The sequence below is a fragment of the Lepisosteus oculatus genome, chromosome 17 (assembly GCF_040954835.1).
Source record: "Lepisosteus oculatus isolate fLepOcu1 chromosome 17, fLepOcu1.hap2, whole genome shotgun sequence".
NCBI lineage: Eukaryota > Metazoa > Chordata > Actinopteri > Semionotiformes > Lepisosteidae > Lepisosteus > Lepisosteus oculatus.
Window position 1 is genome coordinate 6,208,746 of NC_090712.1, and position 16,189 is coordinate 6,224,934.

At 43.6% G+C, this 16,189-nt stretch overlaps 1 protein-coding gene across 1 annotated transcript in view; it reads left to right on the forward strand.

Moving 5' to 3' along the window:
- Window positions 1-931: 931 nt before the first annotated feature.
- ptk7b (protein tyrosine kinase 7b) overlaps window positions 932-16,189 on the forward strand; it is an 85,365-nt gene continuing 70,107 nt past the window's right edge. The window contains exon 1 of the mRNA XM_015363223.2: window positions 932-1,649. Coding sequence (XP_015218709.2) covers window positions 1,532-1,649 — 118 coding nt within the window. The 5' untranslated portion in view covers window positions 932-1,531. The remainder of the gene's footprint in view (window positions 1,650-16,189) is intronic.

The following is a 16,189-nucleotide window of genomic DNA, read 5'->3' on the forward strand; positions in this document are numbered from 1 at the left end:
AGCTGTTATTTTCTCGTTAGCAAAACGCAACATTAGTAGGAGCACGGGAGGGCTGTGTAAACATTTTTCTAAATAATTATTGCTTGTCTAAGTTATGGTTCGGATTGCAAAAGAAAAAATTAAATGTTCATTCTGACAAAATCCCTCTTTTGCCTTTTAATATGAATCTAATTTAGTCATTTACGTTCAGGTTCAAATGGAAATTCGTCTTTCAAGTGCGTAAGACCTAATTTAACCGACTTGAAACTGAATGCTTGTCTTTTAAACTTGTCCATTGTCTTACAGTTAGAGCTTCGGTTTATTTTTCACCAGAATGAAAGTGCATGTGTCTCAGCAGCATGGGGAACGTATTTCTCTGTTAAAGACATGCAGAAATGTCCACTCCATCAATTTCACATTGTAGATATTCTTACTGGAGATTTGCACATTGATTCACAGTTTTCCCAATAATAAGTCCAGTACATCTCAAACTCTGAACACTTATTCGCCTCCAACAAGAGACGAGCAGTTGAGCCCATTTCGGTTTTTAGCAGCTGCAGCTGATGCTGGACTAGTTTGCCTTATTTCGTTGAACTCGGCGAAGACGGATCAGGGGTATTAAAACACTACACGCTGTTTCTGCCTTGTGCAGTGTGCAAGGGTCTTCCGCTCACACGCCCTGACACGACTCCGGGCGATTTCGGACTTTTGATCCTGAGCTTTTCGTTCTGGAGGGGGCAGTTTCGAGCCGAAGGGGGGGAGAAAAGTAAGTTGACAAGAGTTGCAACTAAGGACAGAGCGGCGCTGTGAGACAAGCAAAGCGCGTCGGTGGACTGCATGGGGCGCGCGTGAGTGTGCGCGCGCACCCTTCCTTTCTCCTTTTCTTTAAAAAAAAAAAATCATTCCGCTCACCTATACCGCCAGGAGGCCGCAGCACTGGTCCCCTCTCCTCCCACTCCCGTCTGAGCTCCTTGCCATTGGGTTGGCCTGTCCCGGAGACCGGAAGCGGCTGCGGCACGGGAGCGAGTGCGCGAGGGAGGGGGGAGTGCGCGAGCGCTCGGTGTGTGAAACTCGTGCGGTGGGTTGTGGGACTGAACTAGTCGGCAGGCTGGGTTTCTCGGGAAACGGGTCTCACGCAGAGCAGGAGGAGGAAGGAGCCGGACCGCACTTTGGAGCTGTAATATCGTCACCATTCAGAACGTTTTAAAAGTAAAAGTACACAGGAGACCCTTGCTCGGGAATGGAGGAGGCTGCCTTTCTCGCCCAGTGAACCTGCGTGACCTCTGATCCGGACTGCTAGGGGGAAACGGGCTCCTGCCCCCCGACAGAAAGGGGGTAGTTTCACAAGCGGTTTTTAAAGGACTCGGCTCGGGGCACTCGGGGGTGGGTTTTTCCTCGCTCGCCCACTTCCACCGGCTTTTCGTGCCGTCGTTCTCCTTTTTTGTGTGTGTGTGTGTGGTAGTATTACACAAACACGAAGACCCGTTCATTCTGGTATCCCCGGTGTCTCGCACGCGTCTGGTCGCCGGCGGCTGCGCCCCCCAGTGCGACCATGGAGGCACCGGCGGCGGACAGCTGCCGCCCCTCGGCCCCTCGCCCCCGCCTGCCCCGGGTACGGCTCCCGGCCGGAGCGGCTGCGGCGCTCGCCATCGGCATACTCTGCGCCAAAGGTATGAGGCTCTGCTTTAATTTAAGACTTACCTGACTAACCTGTGCATGCGGTTTTCTTCTCTAACATCCACATCATGGTCGTCTTTTTTTTTTGGTGGTGGTGGGGAACTTACTTCGAGCTGCAGCAACAACAACAACAAAAAAAAGTCCGAAACGCGAGTCTCCGCAATTGAGAGTCGCCGTTTTATAGGACGACCGAGATACTCTCCAAAATCCCTCTCTGGGGGAATTTCAGATGTGTTTCATTAGGGCAGAAGAAAGCAGGCGGACGGTGGCTTTTTCTCGGTGCACTTCGTGAGCTTTTTCGAGCCCGGAGTGTGTGTGTTTCAACGTGGAAAGAAAACTTTCCAAAAGTCGGCGAGCCGTCCTACGCCCGGGGTCTCCAACAAAAGACTTATTCTTCGCTCGTTTTTGGTTTAAGCGAATACAGAGAGACTTTTAGCTAAAAATAAAGTCAACAAAAGCAGGTTTCTATGCCCGCACGCATGTTTACACAGCCAAACGCGGGTCGGACGACAGGAGTACGGCGCGGAAAGCTTGCGAAGGTTACTTTTCTCTCAAAAAGAAACATTTGGGCTGTGCGAGGGTATTGTTTCCTCCGGTCTCGACTCACCTCGGAAAAGCCCACAGAGACGCGGCGGTGAAAAGCGGAGTAGAAAGTGGCGAGGACTTGGTTAGAACATGGAAAGTTCATGGTGAAAAGGCAGAAAAGTTGGGTAGTGGCATCGTGTACGCACGGAACAAAAAATACAAAAGTGCCTTTCCAAACGTGCAGGGTAAAATAGCTCATATAAAGGCGATCCCATTAAAATCGAGCATGTGACGAATCTGGATGATTTGCTTGCCGCAGCATTTCTTATTATGCAATAAAACGGCACTTCTTAAAAAAAAATCAGAAAACGCGGTAGCTCTTTTAATATGAATCGTGCTTTTCCCCACGCCCGGTTATGATGTTTCTGAGGAGTTTTACGGTCTACCTGTCGAGCGAACACGAGATGATCCACTTCAAAGCTGAGGTCAGGGGTTAGTGATGTGACGGGACCGGGGAGAGAGAGGGAGGCCGAGAAACCCGTTTTATTTATTGCTTTTGTAACTTTATAAAATGATGAATTCGCCCATTAAGGCGATACAGTGCGCACAAGTTACTTTTTTCCCCCCCGAAGACCTCTAGTGTTTTATGACTGGAGGAGAGCACATCAAAGCTTCCCTTGACCGTGGGCACCCGTGAAGACCCCCTGTGCTGAAATGTGCTGGTGGGAGCTTTGTTTTAATTAGCAAGCTGATTTATCCTTCGCATGCTTTTGTGGCATATGGGTACAGTCTAGGCAGGACATGTGAAAACGATCCCTAAATCCGTGGGCTGAGACAGCTCTCCTACAGAGGGTCACAGCCAGCTCCGGGGTGGAGCGGCGCTTCAGCAGTTGAGGCCGAGCACAGCGTCTAGTGAGCCGCCGCGCCAGGTTTAAAATGCCGGTGCTTTGGATGTGGTTCCAGATTCGTACGGGCTCCTTCTGCACTCGCCCTCCGAATTAACTGAATTTCCGATGGTGTGTCGTGTCGCCCACGACGTCTTGGCCTTTCGGATTCGGATCGGTCCATACGAAGACCCGGAGTAGCATGATCACTTGAACAAATTAAAACAAAAGGCTGGAGCAACAGGGTTGGGGTGAGGGTGGGGGGGGACACTGACACATCCACACCTCAAGCTTTCTCCCATTTCCGCCTCCGCTCCCGGTCTGGAGGGAGTTGTGGAGCTCCTCCGCTCTGCGTGAACTTGGGGGATGTTGGGAGTTCTCAAGCACAAGAGAGAGGATGGCTGCCGGGGGCAGGATAGGAAATTGCAACTCATTTGCAAATGAGGGGAAAAGATAAAAGAGCTGAGGCCTGAGACTTCACATATCCCCCCCCCGATCTCCACACTTCAGCATCCTGGCAAAATACCTTCCTCCTTTGTCATGGTAATGACAGCTCCTGGGAGGAAAAAACAAAAAGAAGGTTATTTCGGGCTTTGAATAGGGATGGAGGGCCCGTATAACTTTGTTTTAGGACTCCTTTCTAATGGCCGTGATGGTTGGGTACCACAAGACACCGCTGGGAAGCGTGCGGTGTTCCTTCTCCATTTAGGATGATCTGTGACACTGCCTCCAAAGGCAATGCTTTCTGAAGGGAGACAGGACTACAGCTGTGAACTGTCTGCCAGAGGCAATGATGTTGGACCTCTTGTCTGTCCTGGGCGCAATTCAGAGCTGTGTTTGGCTTGACCTCTCTTCTTATGTAAACATTTTCCTTTTGTTGGAAGGTAAATGAAATAGACGTCCATGTATAGTGGTGAGATTACTATTTCTATTTCAGAAGGCAGACGTATACATTGATGTAAATTTAGTTGATCTGGGTGTTATAAATCACTATCAGGTCCAAACCAATCTTTTCATTTCAGGCTTGTATCTCACTGTGCACAAGCTGAGAGTTTAAATATTTACTAGCACAGTTGCGGATGAGTTCATAACAGTACTTTGCTTGTTTATACTTCGTATGGTTCTCTGGCTTTCTGTGCAATGTGATATGTCAGTTGGCCATATAATATAATTGATAAGTTATATAGAACTCTGTAATATCTACATGTTTTCACTTATTGTGAATCCATTAAATAAGTTTCCTTCTCTAGAAAAAGTAATACATGACTAACAAACGGAGCACATAAGCTTTTAATATATTATCTTGTTGAGGAGAATTTTGCTGCCTTTTTTTAAATTTAATGACTGCGTGCTTGTTTGGTATTTAAGATACACATTTGTTTTAAGTGCACAGCAAGCATTGCAACAGGTTTTATGAATGGTCATTAATAATGTTTAAGTTATGTATTTATATCATGAAAGCAGGGTATGTCTGAAAGCAAACAAGTAAGACTTGCAATTACAGTTTTCTTCAAACCACATTTATAAATGCTCAGAATTCATGGCCTTCTAATAACACAGCCGGTGGTCGTGGTTACAGCTTTCAATAAATAATTCAGAGCATCCCCTGCAGGTTCTGGAGCTGCATATTCTTTTGCTTGTCCAAAGAACAGCATTTTCCCACACAATACTGTACTTGTCTGTAAGCTTACAGGTATGTCTGCCCTGTCTATGGTGACTTGCATCACTGCTGAAATCCATCTTCAGCAGAAGTGTAGCAATCTAGACCTACTGTTTAAAAATGTGCCTAGAAATTGCTTTCAGGTGTGTGGCTGAATTTCATTCATTCAATTCAGTTTCATGTAGCTTGATGATTGGACACCGGACCAGTGCAAATGGAGAGAATCTGGTATTCAGAAAATGGGAGAGGTGAGGGAGTGTGATAATTCAGGAAGGATCTATTTTAATATCCCCCGGATGGCGTTCTGAAATTCAAAGTGTTCTGTTTGATGGTTCAGGATTTCAAATGCGGTTTTGAGCATAGTTCTGTAAAGACATTAAATTATTGTTCTGTTGCCTTCCACACATACACAGTCTAATTCAAAAGGGAATCTGTCTTTTTATTTTCTGCTTTACTATCTGCTACTAATTTGGGTATGTTGATTGGAGGGATAATGGAGTCTGTAAAGCTGTTGAGAAAAGATTGGCATTTAGGAACATATGGTGTCATGCAGGACTTTAAGTGAATGTTCATATTCTCAGTCTCATCTTATATTTCAGGCTTTAAAGGTGTTTGTTGCTGCTGGGATCCTGTTTTTGTAGCAGTTATTGAGTACTTGAAAATAAATGGCATTGTCTTCCTTCCAGTCCGTTCCTCATGTGGGTGATTTCCATGAAGGCGCTGAGCTCTGGTGTGCTGTGGCTCATTCTAAACCACCCCTGCAGTGAATGTAGAAGCCGCCCGGCGTCCTTGTCCAAAAGACACCTCAGTTTCACAGTCGCAAATAGACTGCCGCTGTCTCGACCCCGCTGATTTCTGATGTCTCTTGTTTTTAGAAAAATACCCCCCCCCCCCCCATGATTTTAAATCTCCGATGGTCTGCGATTTGTCTTTGAGCTGTGAGGCTGGCTGCCGATGTGTCCGCAGCAGGGCTTGCCTGTTGAGCGGGTGGGGTGATGTGGCCATTGCCGGCCCAGGCGCCTGGATGGTGGCGGGAGTTGAGGCTGACTGGTTTGTGTCGCCCCTCGGGGAGAGCTGAATCCCGAGGACCTCATTCTGCCGAGACGGTGTGAACCGGACCTGCGAGCCCATCCTGCAGCTGACGGCCGAGCCACAAGTGGTGAGAGCCTCCGAAGGCAGCTGAAATAAGTTCAACATTTCAAGGAGAATGACTTAAGTTTTAAATTTTCCTGGAGATACTGTTCCCCTTTTTGTCTAAATCGCAGTGCTGCAGATGACTGGCTGAGGATTACCGGCCTCGGGTTCTGCCTCCCATTTCCTGCCAGCACCAGGTGTTTTACTGCTCCTTTGTGGAGAAGGGCAGGACCCCTGACTGGAGGTCAGGTCTGATGAGTCTGCTGGAGGGAAGTTGAATACAGAGGATAGGTTGCTTCAACGTGTTTAAAACGCATGACATTCGCATGTGTGCTGAAACTTTCTGTTCCTCTTTCCGGCTTTCTCCATAACATTTTGATACGGTGGCCTTACTTTGTGAAAAGGCTCACGTTTCAGACTTGATTACCAAGTGTGAAACGCCCAGCTTGATAGGTCGCAAAATGGTTGATTTAAAAGTCTTTTGTCATGACCAAGCGCGGCTCGCGGTTTTTTACAGGGCTTTGAAGTTCCCAAGTGAAAATAGTTGCTGATATGCCTGTGCCGTCTGTTTTGGTCTCATTGAAAAAATATGCAGGCTGAGCTTGGCAGTTGTGCTTGATCTTCCAAAGGTTCTGGTTCCTCTCTTAGTAACAGATTTTTTTTCCTAAGTCTTTGAGAGCAAGGGAGAAAAGCGAGGTTAATTTTTCCACCCTAGTTCCACTGCTGCACGGTGTCCTCGATGAGCTCATGTGCTTCCTGACCGCACACAGCAGCAGACGGGCTCCTTGGAGAGCTGCGCTGGATTTCCACTTAAAAGCTTTCGAGCAGGAGTCTGGAAGAGCTCAGCCTGAATTCCAGGCCTGCAGGAGGGGTCTCCTTGACCAGGCATAAACTCCAGCTGTCATCTCCATTCACAAGCTGTACACGTTTATCATAGGACAGGCCCTCAACCCCCTCACGCAGTCACATACACGCACACACTGAAGGCTCTGACTCTTCTCTTGCTGCATTGATTCACACAGTCCCTGTAAGTAGTAAAAGGGCCATAATGTCTTAACATTTAGAGTGCAAGTACACACGGGGCACATACACCTTTTGTGTGAGAATGTTTGCGGCTCATGCAAGCACTGACCACAAACAGTGCTGGCATTGAAGCATAGGTTGTCACGCTCTTAAAAACGTAGTGTCCGTATCTATTGGTCGATGTTGTCATGAATATAGCACCTGGTAGCCTCTGGACCAGAACTTCTGATCTAATGGCTCTGTAGGTCAGTCAGGTGTACTGTGCTATAGGAGCTGACATTGCTCCCTCAGATGACGCATTAAACTGAAGCTTTTAAGTAAAACTTAAACTTGGCTTTTAAGTTATGGTCACATGGCAATTTCCAGAACGGGAGGTGTTAACCCTGGTGTCCTGGGTAAATTACACTCTTTACTTTTTCAGCCTAGTCTCCCTTCAGTTCCAGCTTGATTCATTTGGAGAGGGCATGTGTTGCTTCTGTACCTGAGCTGCTGATGCTCAATGGCTGCCAAGTGTCACCATGTGTGCACTTTAGTGATGGATGAAGATGGTCCCCTTATGTACATAAAGCATTTTGAGATTCTTTGGGATAAGAATCTCTACATAAATTCAAGGAATTGTGATTTTTCTGAGTATAATAACAAGCTGATGGAAAGCAGATGTTATTTTGTTTAGCGGTGTAGCAGTGGCGGTTCTCTGAGCTTGTGCTGCACCCTGTTTCGTGCCCAGTCCCAGCCTGGATTCTTTTGCATGCATTTAAGAGCTGCAAAATGAAGATGGGAATTGGCATTGCCCTTCCTGTTAATCAGCTGTTAATTCTGGTGCCCTCTTTTCCATCTACATAGGCACAAGAGTAAAAAAACAAACATTGTCCTGGAAATTCAAGTGTGAATTGCTCTTCCCTGACAGGCGCAGTACTCTTTTGCGTAATTCAACTTGGCAGATAAATTCCTCAGAGGCATCTTTAAAAACAAGATGCACAGAGCTGATTTTGGCAGAAGCACTCTGGCCCCCTGCTTAGCCTGATCAAAACCCATCCTGTTGCAAAGACCCAGAGTGCAGTGCAGTGCATTCTTCTCTCCTGCCGGCTGATAACTCCAATCAATAAACAAATATCTGCTGCTTTGTTGTTTCACAATGACTTCATTCCCTGGAATTTGTGCTGAGCCATGGCCGGTAATCTTTTTCCTCTTTGTGTTAAATAAAAAAATATCTTAATTAAGACGCTGGCTGATGGCCATCTGACCAAATGTTGTTTCATATGGTCTCTAATTACCTTGCTTTGTTCTTTTTTGTGAATTTTCTCCCCATGTTGTTGCCTTCTAGCAAGCAAATATTTTTAATGATAACCACACTTGCTCAGCATATGTTGCAGCTGTAGGCCAGGTTCTTTATTGCAGGCAGGGCAACTTCTCTCAACAGTGAGTTGGCACACTTGAGTTTTCTCAAGAGGATAAATCACAAGAATAGGACATGAACGAGATTAATCTAACAATGTCACAACTGAGGCACTGCATTGGTTGTCTCGGCCTCCCTTACGTTTTTCAGTATGGTAGGGAACTTAAGATTTTGTATGATTTGGAGTATGTATGATCACCTCCAAGATCTGTGATTGTAGGCCGTGAGTTATGAAGCTGACCAAGGGAACTTGCAGTACGTCTACTGTTTTTGACGTTTAGGGTCTGGTTATCAGTGTAATCCTGAGAAGAACTGACTCATTGGTAGTGTTCTTGAAACATAAGATTAGCTGCCTAACAGGTGAAGTATTATGTAGCTAATTAATATGGCTAGTAACCTGTAGCTATATGGCTGGTGTGTCAGGGAGTGACTGTGAACTTCAGCTTTATCATCTAAGTTTGTTTTTTTTGGAAGCAATTGGCATTATCTTCTACAAACTTCCTGGCAAAACCTGTGGAACTGATACTGTGGGGTGCTGTAGACCAGAGAGAAGGTCACCTGTAGCTTGCTGTCTGTAATTCACTAGTAGGGTGTGTTGCTAGAGATAATGTAACATGAGAGTTGGATTTATGCTGTAATCCTGTTGTTTTTGTAGAAGTAACCTACCACAAATAATATTTAGCTTTTGCTTTAATGATTTTTGGTTGGATTGATTTTATTTTGTAATTAGTTTGCAGTGGCAGTGTTCTTATCATTGTCTGCTTTATTTTTGGGTCGTTTATCAGTTGAAATAATAAACCTTTTGAACCACTGTTTGTTTTCAGACTCTGGTTTTACTGTGCCATTTCCCACCACTGAAGCTCTGTTGGCAGTATTGTGGACTGGATCATCTGTTAGAAAAAACATTATTGAAAGCCTGTATTGCCTTTAATTGATGTTGTAAGTATTTGGGATCTTCCCTGGGATTAAAAATTCATTGTCATTTTCAAATCCTTGGCAGACTGCAGCTGCTTTGGACAGTTGTTCAGAAAGCTAAATAAAGTGTGACAAGGTGCAAATTAAAAACATATCTGCGTGGCAGACCTGTTTGAAAGGCAACAAATGATCTCTTGCATTATAAATGTGTGTGCATGTAACAAAGGGGGATTATAATTTCACAGTCATAGATGTAAGCTTGCTGAGTGCAGTCTAATTCCCTTCGGGAAAAATGCTTTTCCTCCTTCTAGCGCTGCCAAGGCTGGAAGACTCACTTCAGGTCAGGGCACAACAAAACACGCCCCCAGGCCTCACGTTTGGCTAGACATCATGGCAGGAGCAATGGAGCAGGCAGGCCAGGAAAGTAATAAGTAAAACAAAAGGTCTGATAAGATACGGCACAATGTCTTACGTCATTTTGTTGAATGGATATGGAAATGATCTCTGTTGCCTGTGGTGTTTTGCATTTGTTCTCTGTGTATTATCTCACCTTCAGATGTGAAGTCTGAGCATGAAGCACGCTGGCTCTCAGAGGCTGAATGGGCAGTTGTCTGTTGTTGGCATCGGCTCACTCTGAGGCGAGAGCGTCTGTCAGTGTTTATTTTGGAGAATTCCGCACGGGAAGTCCGCCTTTTCTTTTGCTGCAGATCTCAACTGTGCAGCCTGTCTTTGAACAGGTATACTCCAGCTGGACATCCCCCTTCTTTTCTGCTCCAGGCATTGCTGGTCCCTCCGAGACAAAGCTCGTTTGTGTAGTTCCGGAAACGGAGCTTTTAGGCAAGCTCGAGGATGAAGTGATCTGCCTGTGATGGTATAGGCAGGGCAAGGCTACAGGAATCGACAGCAGTATTACCACCTTTTCACCAGATCTCAGCTGTACCTGGCAGTACTGGGATGGGGAACGTCTAACGAAAACCATGTTGATATTGTAAGTGGTGTTGGTGGACCAGTAGGTGGTGTTCTTCCCTCTGAACTGGATATTCCAATCTGGATGTGAGATCCCAGGACTTGATCAAGGTTGCCATTAATCACTGTAAGTGGAGTTCTTTAACCACCAGAAACTTCACATCTTGATGTCTGCATCACTCTTGGTATCATATCTTTAAAACGTTGTCTGCTACGTTTATTTCAGTCACTGAGCATCATTATTTTTTAGAGATTCCCTTTGGTCACAAGTAGACATCAAGGCCAGTCATAATGCAAAAATCAGAAAGATGTCAAGAACGATAAATGAAGCTGGGTTGGTTGGCTGGTGTTGACTGTTCTCTGTGCTGTGGAAGGGCACCAGACGTCTCATTGTAGGTACTTCTAGTGTTAATTCACAAAAACAAAACGTTTCCTCTATGTGTTTGGGTATCCATATTTATACTTTTTTTACTTCATCTGGTGGGTGGTGTTTTACTCTTTTGAGTGCTGTCCTTGTACTTTGTAGGGAGTTGTTAGAGTTTGAATCTTCTTATGAGTTGGGTATTAACCAGATTTTAAACATTGTAAATCTCCTGTGTTTTAGTTTCGGTGTTTATGACAACATTCCAGGACAGTTGTTTTTGGCTGTGATTCTGTTTTGGCCGAGAATGTATGAGAGTTTCACCATGATGGGTCAGCAAAAGAGCTTTTGGACAAATGGGGAAAAAATTGCAGGGTTTTTTTATGTTGTCAACAATTGAAGGTTACATTTCTTTCTTCATAACTACCATACATGATAGTTACATTTCTGACTTGTGTTAAATAGTTTATGAAACAGAATCAAAAGATCTAATAAATCCATCAAAATTGGATGAATACCAAAGGAAGCTGCTAGGAAGTGATTGAGGTTTCACTAAATGTATTTGAGTTTTTAGATTTGAAAGATAGTGCATCACATTGACTGACTCCTTCTGCAGTTCATCAAAGTCTGTCGAACACTAATGTCTGAAACTTCACAGAGGAACACTGGAGACTTTCCAAGAATCTTTTTCTTGGACTATTCAAGAGATTGTCAGCTTTAGTCTGTTTTTTTTTCCTGATCCTTTGAAAACATGTAATGTTTTTTAAAAGACTTTTTAAAAAGGGGATGTTCTAAAGTGAGCAGTTCATTTGGCTCAGAGTGTGATCTAATTGATCTGATAATCAGTGTTATCTAGTATCTGTTATGTTATAAATTTAATGTTAACAAACTTCAAATAATGCTAAGGGTATTGCAGAGTTTTATTATTTTTGCATTAATTGCTGCTCTTGTGCACTGTCTCAGATTGGAGGATTGGTACTTATTTCCTGTGATTGAAGGAGCTCTATTTTAATGCATCTTTCTTTGGAATTGCTTGAATTTGCTGAAATACACACACAGACCAGTTTTCTACAGGGTAACGAATGCCTTTGTTGTAATTGGGCTGCCTTTTTTTTTTTACTGTTTGAAGGTGGACAGCTATCCACCAAATATTGGTACAGATATGTGCAGAAAGGTTTTAAATGCAAGCAATCTGGATAGTTTTGGAGATGTCTGGGCCATATGTCACTCTTGGATGCAGCCTCAGTGGAAGCCGAAGGCTTTCCTTTCTTTATTAAACAGGCATTTAGGAATTCTGTGAAAATGCTTAAAGAGAGCGGCTTGATTAAATGCTTCTTCGTGTGCTTTGGCTTCTCTATCTCACTAGTTAGCTTTTTAATCAGTATTTAACTAGTGATCTATACGTGTCCATATCAGTTACAGGATTATTGAATTTCATTCCCCCCCCCAAGTGTAGAGGAAATAGCTTCAAGTGTGTTTCCTGTTTTTAAATACACTTCCTTCTGTTCTTCTGCTCTGCTGCTCCTTGTGTCCTTCTGCCCCTCACCTGTACCTTCAGACTGCCCTGCTGATGTCCCCTTGGAACAGTCTATTGAAAACAAGTTCTGTAGGGAGTTAAGCGTGGAAGACGTTATGGTTTCAGGCTATTATGCATTAGGAAATATTTTTCTGACATGCATCCTGACCTATAACCCTGATTTTACCAAATTTTCAATCTTCTTAGAGAACTGTTTAAGTTTTACAGTGATGCTAATCCCGTGTTCAAAGTATACTTCATTACAAACAACCTAGAAGAATTCCAGCTCGATCCACCAGTTTGGTAATAACTGTAATTAAACCAGTTGTTGGATCTCGGAGTGTCCAGAATCACTGGACAGGAGGATTAAAGTTTTAAGGGTGCTCTGTTTCAAAAGCAAGGCATGGAAGCTTAATGATAGTGGTACTAATACTTACACTGCTCCTGTTGTAAACATATTGACAGCAGCATAGGAAAGTCAGATTACCATGTTTCAATCTGCAGCGTGCCCTATGTGCACTATGGTCTTAAAAGGTTAGCTGACGATGTATGGTATTAAAAACTGTTCCTGTTCTAAATCAATTAAGTACAGAGAACTCATTACTTCAGTGGAAAGGATGGATCCCTCAGGCGAACAGGAAAGTTGCCATCTTTACTTGTTAGTGTAAATGTGAAACAATGGGCACTTCCCAGCAGCTGCAGGTAGGAAGATGTTGAGTAGCACTGATTAAGAACTGGGCAGCGGCAGTTCCGCTCCTGGTTACCGCCTGTCTGATAAATGTACTGTTGAAAGCTGCCGTCACCTGGGTTATTCTTCTTGGGGGAAAAAACATGGCATTGTGTGCGAGCTGTTCAGGAAAAGGCCCTTTGATGTGTCATAAAGGGGAAAAGAGACTCTAAAGGTATGTGGCTTGTTTCTGCTTTCAGCACGTGCGCAAACAGGAATACGACTGGAGCAGGCTACCTTGACAGTTCACGATTTGCTTGACATGGCTTGTGTTATAGCCAGTTCCCAGAGAGGCAGATCCACTCCCCCCTGTGAATACTGGAAGGTGATAGTAACTAGGAAAGTGCCAGCCTGCTTTTAAAACAAGGCTTTGCAAATCTGATCTCTGATAAGGGTTGCTTAGCTGGTGCTTTGAATAAATAGAGGAAAAGTGACCTCGGGGCGCAGGTGGTGTTATAGTGGCGCCATCTCCAGTTAATATCGGACAGCTTCTGATCTGCCCCAGGTGTGTGTGTGTTCAGTCAAGTCAGGAGACATTATTCAGCTATCCTGGATCAAGTGCTAGGCAACTTCTGGGCTGGACTGGTCTAGAAAACACCCCCAACTGGAGACCGTACGTCAGATTAAGCATTTTAGTAAATGATGTCAGGTTTGTTAAACTGGGATACTCCAGCCTGCCTATTTTTTTTAGTTTGTCAATGAGTTATTACAACATTTTAACAGATGAACAGTTTATCTAACAAAAAGGCCAAACAAGGGATTACATGGACAGTTTCTTGTTTACAGCTGAATTTTTTTATTCTCCCATACAAGATGTTTAGACTCCCAGAAATTCTCTGGGAGGCCCCTCACTCCTTTCCAAAAGCCGGCTGAAGCTCGGACAGTGTGATTTGTTACTGGGGCGTGTTCTGGATTCCATCCTCTATGACAGTCCTTTTAGAGGAGAGGGTGCTAGATGAGAATGTATGCTCTGTCTGCAATTGCTTTAGAAATGGTTCAGCCTTGTCTCCTGATGCATTTTCTTTATTTCATGCACTACTTGAGATACCTTAACACACCCAGCATTTAAACTGTATCCCTGCGATGCCTTGGAGTAAAGCCTTGTTAAAGGCGAGTTTCTGTCTGTGCTGTTCTGGGGTTTCAGAACTTGGTGGCTGGTGTTGAAATCTGGAAAATATTATATATTGAAATGTCTTGATTTTATGCAGGAAGAAAATCTATTGATCTGTAGTAGTAGTCTGCATCCCAAAATCAGTGTGCGAACACGGCCCAGGTCACTTGTCTCCATCCTTTCTACCTTCTAGTAGACACCCAGGGCAGTAAGGGCAGTTTTGAGTTGCCATTCAGATTAAGCCGCATAAATTAGTGGGAGCGCTTGCAAACGGTTCAGATGTTAAAATGACAAAATAAGAGGCTCGTTCAGGGGGAAGTGGTGTTTATTCGCTACTCAACCTTGGCAAGTCCTTTTTGTGGTTCTGGTGCAAACGTCTCCTATGGTGATCACCCATTCTGTCCTTCTCCTTGTTACATTCATGCAGACCGTGATGTCCTTATTGACTGTTTTTGTTTGTGCTCTGTACAGCAATGCAAATTCCCTCCTAGGAGTAATTGTTTCCCCCCTCTACTAAGACTTTCAGAGACGTGGCATCTAGCTGGTTTCTTTTTTTGGCTCCTCATGTTTTTACAGTGAGTTCATAAGAGCATTGTATTGTGGAGCGTAATGTTTCTAGACTATTTGTTTCTACAAAGACAGACTGAAACCATATACCTGGGCCTCCTTACACCCTGCTTGGCACATCGGATTTAAAACCAGTCAGGTGAGCTTTGATCTTCACGAGGCCCTGCTTTCTTAAAATCTTTGATTCTGTCATTTTGCCCCCACTCTTCTTGGGGGCAGAGATCTGTTTGGGTCAAAGCTGCCTGAAGAGACAGTTGTTTGGAGATTAATATTGCTTCCCTTAGAAGTCATTGTGCAAAAAAATTGTGACCACAATCTCATACGAAATTTTTGTGATACTTAGCTTGTTTGGATCTTCAGTGACCCCAGAAAGAGATTGGTACTTTTTATTTTTAATTTGCCTAGTTCACTTTCCTAATGTGTATTCTGTTGCTAATGGTAAAAAAATTAAGCTGTTGGAAAAAACATCTGATCAAGGCTGGTTATAATATATAAAGACCAAAAAGGGTATTCCAAGCTGTACAATAGTCTTTCTGCACTTTCCGCAAGTACATCAGATGCCACATTCTTTCCTATTAACCTTTTTAAACTGTCCCTTTGGCAACAGTTGAATGTATTGCAAAATAACCTGACTTTTTTTTCTTTTTTCAGTACAGAGACAGAGGGAACTTTGTGCTTAACTAAACTGCATGATGCATGAGTTGCATAGATGAAAAAGTCCTGCCACCTAAAGTTGAAGTGAAGCAGTTAAATTTTCCCCACTGTCTGTAAATTGTGACCACTGAATAATGTATAAACCAAACCACAGCTGATGAAACTATTCTTGTAAAATGTGGCTTTGGCTTAAATTGAAAAAAGATTTGATTGGTGTAGAGCTATTAATAGGTAACAAGCATGTATTGTTAGGAACAGTGTCTAGAGTCTCCATGCAGATGAGAAGTGGTTGAACTCTTTGGTGATAATACAGGAAGATGACTTTTAATTGTCTACTTACCAGTGCAGCAGCTGGGGAAAGCTGCAATGTAGTATTTTGCTAAACAATTTCTGCATACCAATCCAAGTCCATTTGGTACTATAAAAGTGAGAACAGACCATTGAAAGATCAGGGCAGATAGAGAAGAGATGGGCTGATAGACGTTTTATCTAAATAGACACAGCTGTGGAAGAAGATTGTGGTTTGGAACATTTTTTAAAAAAAGTTATTTGTTTTCCATTTCAGTGACTACTTCTAAAAAAAACTGGGAATAATTGCCCCGGGAGGAAAAACTGGTGGTTTTCTAGATTTAAATTAATGAAAGAAATAAGAGTTTTGCAATGCAGACGCTGTTTTCTGACTCGTGTGGAGTCTGTTGTATGCCCCGAAATTAAGATCACATGAAGTCAACGTGACTGCCCTGTTTCACAAACTATTGGGCAGTATAATTTATCGTTTTGACAAAATATAGAACTGCGCACGCACCCTGCAACAATCTAAATGTTTTTTTTTAAACCAGAAAGCTTTTATTTATCTCTTTAGGTTAGATACCCTGTCACTCCTCTTAAGTGACTGCATTATGTCACTGTAATTGCTTTAATTCCCCAGAATAACATAGTTTCAGATATCATTAAATGAGTATACTGACAAGCACCATACTCTGCATTGAAAGGGAGCACACGGAGGCGTATGGGAGATATGTTAAACACGTTTGCTGCTGGGAAACTAAAACCACCACATTCTCTTGATTTTCTCACTAGCTGTAGTGAGCACT